This window comes from Nicotiana attenuata, unplaced genomic scaffold (assembly GCF_001879085.1).
Source record: "Nicotiana attenuata strain UT unplaced genomic scaffold, NIATTr2, whole genome shotgun sequence".
Lineage (NCBI taxonomy): Eukaryota > Viridiplantae > Streptophyta > Magnoliopsida > Solanales > Solanaceae > Nicotiana > Nicotiana attenuata.
In genome coordinates, this window is record NW_017670592.1 from 243,084 (window position 1) to 245,730 (window position 2,647).

The 2,647-nt window shown below is 32.9% G+C and overlaps 1 protein-coding gene across 1 annotated transcript; it reads right to left on the reverse strand.

The window, feature by feature from the left end:
• Positions 1-775: 775 nt before the first annotated feature.
• Positions 776-2,129, reverse strand: LOC109241341 (probable ribose-5-phosphate isomerase 2). The gene has a single exon (XM_019408074.1). The coding sequence runs from the start codon at positions 1,796-1,798 to the stop codon at positions 1,010-1,012; it is 789 nt and encodes a 262-aa protein (XP_019263619.1). The 5' UTR covers positions 1,799-2,129; the 3' UTR covers positions 776-1,009.
• Positions 2,130-2,647: the final 518 nt, after the last annotated feature.

The following is a 2,647-nucleotide window of genomic DNA, read 5'->3' on the forward strand; positions in this document are numbered from 1 at the left end:
TGCACTAGGCTGCCCTTTTAAGGGGATGTTAATGTTAACAGGGAGTTAGACACCTAATAGCAGTATTCACTAATTACATTTGAAGACTTGAAGTTTAAGAACTGCACTAATCCACAGTGCATCAAGACATGCTGATATTAAGGCAAAACAAGTACGACAACAACAAAAAACCCAGTATAATCCGACAAATGGGGTCTGGTGAAGGTAGTATGTATGCAGACCTTATCCCTACCTCGAAAAGGTAGAGAGACGGTTTCCGATAGACCCTCGGCTCGAGGAAAAAATTAAGGCAAAACAAGTACACTAAATATAATTCAAGAAGAGTTTAGGATCTTTCAACATGATATGCAGGGAACAATGTAGCATCATAAAAGTAGAGTCATATTGCCATGAACCAGTAGCAACTACAGAAGATTCAAATATAATAGGAGTAGTTGAAAAAAAGGGCAACCTGGTTGGTGCACAAAGCATCTCAAGTTCATGCAGGGTTCAAGAAAGGGCTCACACCACACCCCAAGGGGGTGTGATGTAGGCAGCCTAGCCTGATCGATGCAAGCATCAATGGCTGATTCAACGGCTTGAACCCATAACCTATAGGTCATACGGAGACAACTTGATCGTTGCTCCAAGGCTCAATGAACCTCGGAGCAACGGTCAAAAATGCTACAGTAATGGACATATAAAATCAGGTGACAACAGAACTCAATGAACCTCAAATCAGCTCACAAATACTCAAAAATGCTAAATCATCCCAAAAAATGATATAATCAAGAAATAGCATAAAAATTTGTTCATCAATGAGCCCTTTCAAAGATAGCAACTTTGAGGCAAAAATACCCCAAACGATTCAATATATTAGTTGGTACAAAAAGCACCACATTTTTTTCACTTGCCACATAAATATTTCAGCAAGATAACATCCTAATACCTCAGCTGAATAAAATTAGTAAAAACTAAGGTACCTAAAAAGATAATAAACTGATCTAAACTCCAACCTTAATCCTATTTATTACTCCTTATTAGTAACAGAAACACCAAGTTTTCCAGCCACAATAACAGTAGTAGCCATATCAATAAACATACCATGCTCAACAACACCAGCAAGTCTCAAAATAGCATCACTTGCAGCTTTCAAATCTCCCATATCTTTCTTGAAATACAAATCAATAATATAATTACCATTATCAGTAACATAAGCTTCACCATTTTCTCCAACAGTTCTCAATTTCCCAACACAACCAGCTTCAATAAACAACATTTCAAGCCTTTTAAGTGTAAATTCCCAACAAAAAGGAACAATTTCAACAGGCATAGCAAGTCCACTACCACCTAAATAATTCACCAATTTTGACTCATCAACTATAACAATAAATTTTTTTGAAGCAGCTTCAACCATTTTTTCTCTAAGTAATGAACCCCCTCTACCTTTGACCAAATTCATTTCTTGGTCAACTTCATCAGCACCATCAATTGATAAATCAACAATTGGATGTTTATTCAGATCTGATAATGGAATACCAAGTGAAACAGCTTGTTCATGTGTAATCTTAGAAGTTGGTATTCCTATAATATTTTTTAATTTTCCAGTGTGTAATAATTCAGCTATTTTGTCTACAGCATGTTTTGCTGTTGAACCTGTGCCTAAACCAACAACCATACCTGACTCAACAAACTCAACAGCTTTATATGCTGCAATTTTTTTCAGCTCATCTTGTGATAAATTAACAGAAGAAACTGAAACCATTAATGAAGGTTCAACTTTTTTGGGTTTGAAAAATTGAGGGTAAGCAATAGCCATTATTATTAAAATGGTAATTGCTAAAACCAATAGAAAAAAAAATCAAGAATTGAAGAAAACAAGAAAAAGATTGGATCTTTAACACAAAAATGTTAAAGGGGTTGTAGTGAGATGAAGAATGAAACTATTAGAGGGTATATATAGATGAAAAATTGAGCAAAAAAAAATGTGAAACAAATTGGGGAAAAAAGAAAGAAGGGGTCTTTTAAAAAAAGAGAAAATGGACAAAAGATAAGAATGGGGGTGATAAAGATTGGAAATTGTGTGGAGGAGAGAAGAGGGGGACGGAAAAGGAATTTTTTTTTTTTTTCTGTGTGTTAGATTTGTTAGGGTTTAGGGCAGAATTTATAGGTAAATTAAGAAGGAATAAGGAGGAGGAAGAAGAGGGAAAAGAGAGGATTCATGGGAAGAAGGAGGCGTGACAGAATCCTCGAACCAATAAACAACTAGCATCCATATTAATTTTTATTATGTAAATCACTTAAATTAAAAAGACAAAATACATACTTTAATTATCGAACTTATTTCCAAATTATTCTTATACACCTGTTGAACGCTAGAATAATACTACATACTAAAAATTTTAAAAGAGTGTGTATTATACACCACTTTGGTGTATTAACAAATATATAATATCATTAATCACTTAAATTAAAAATAATTAACGAATATATAATATATATACTTAAATTAAAAATAGCTAACGAATATATAATATGTATAAAATTTATGTATAATATATCTATAAGGGTTGTTTTGATAGAATGTATAAGAATAGTACTGAATATGGTGTATTAATAATATTGAGATTAATTATACTCAGATTATTTTTTATTCACTATTTATTTT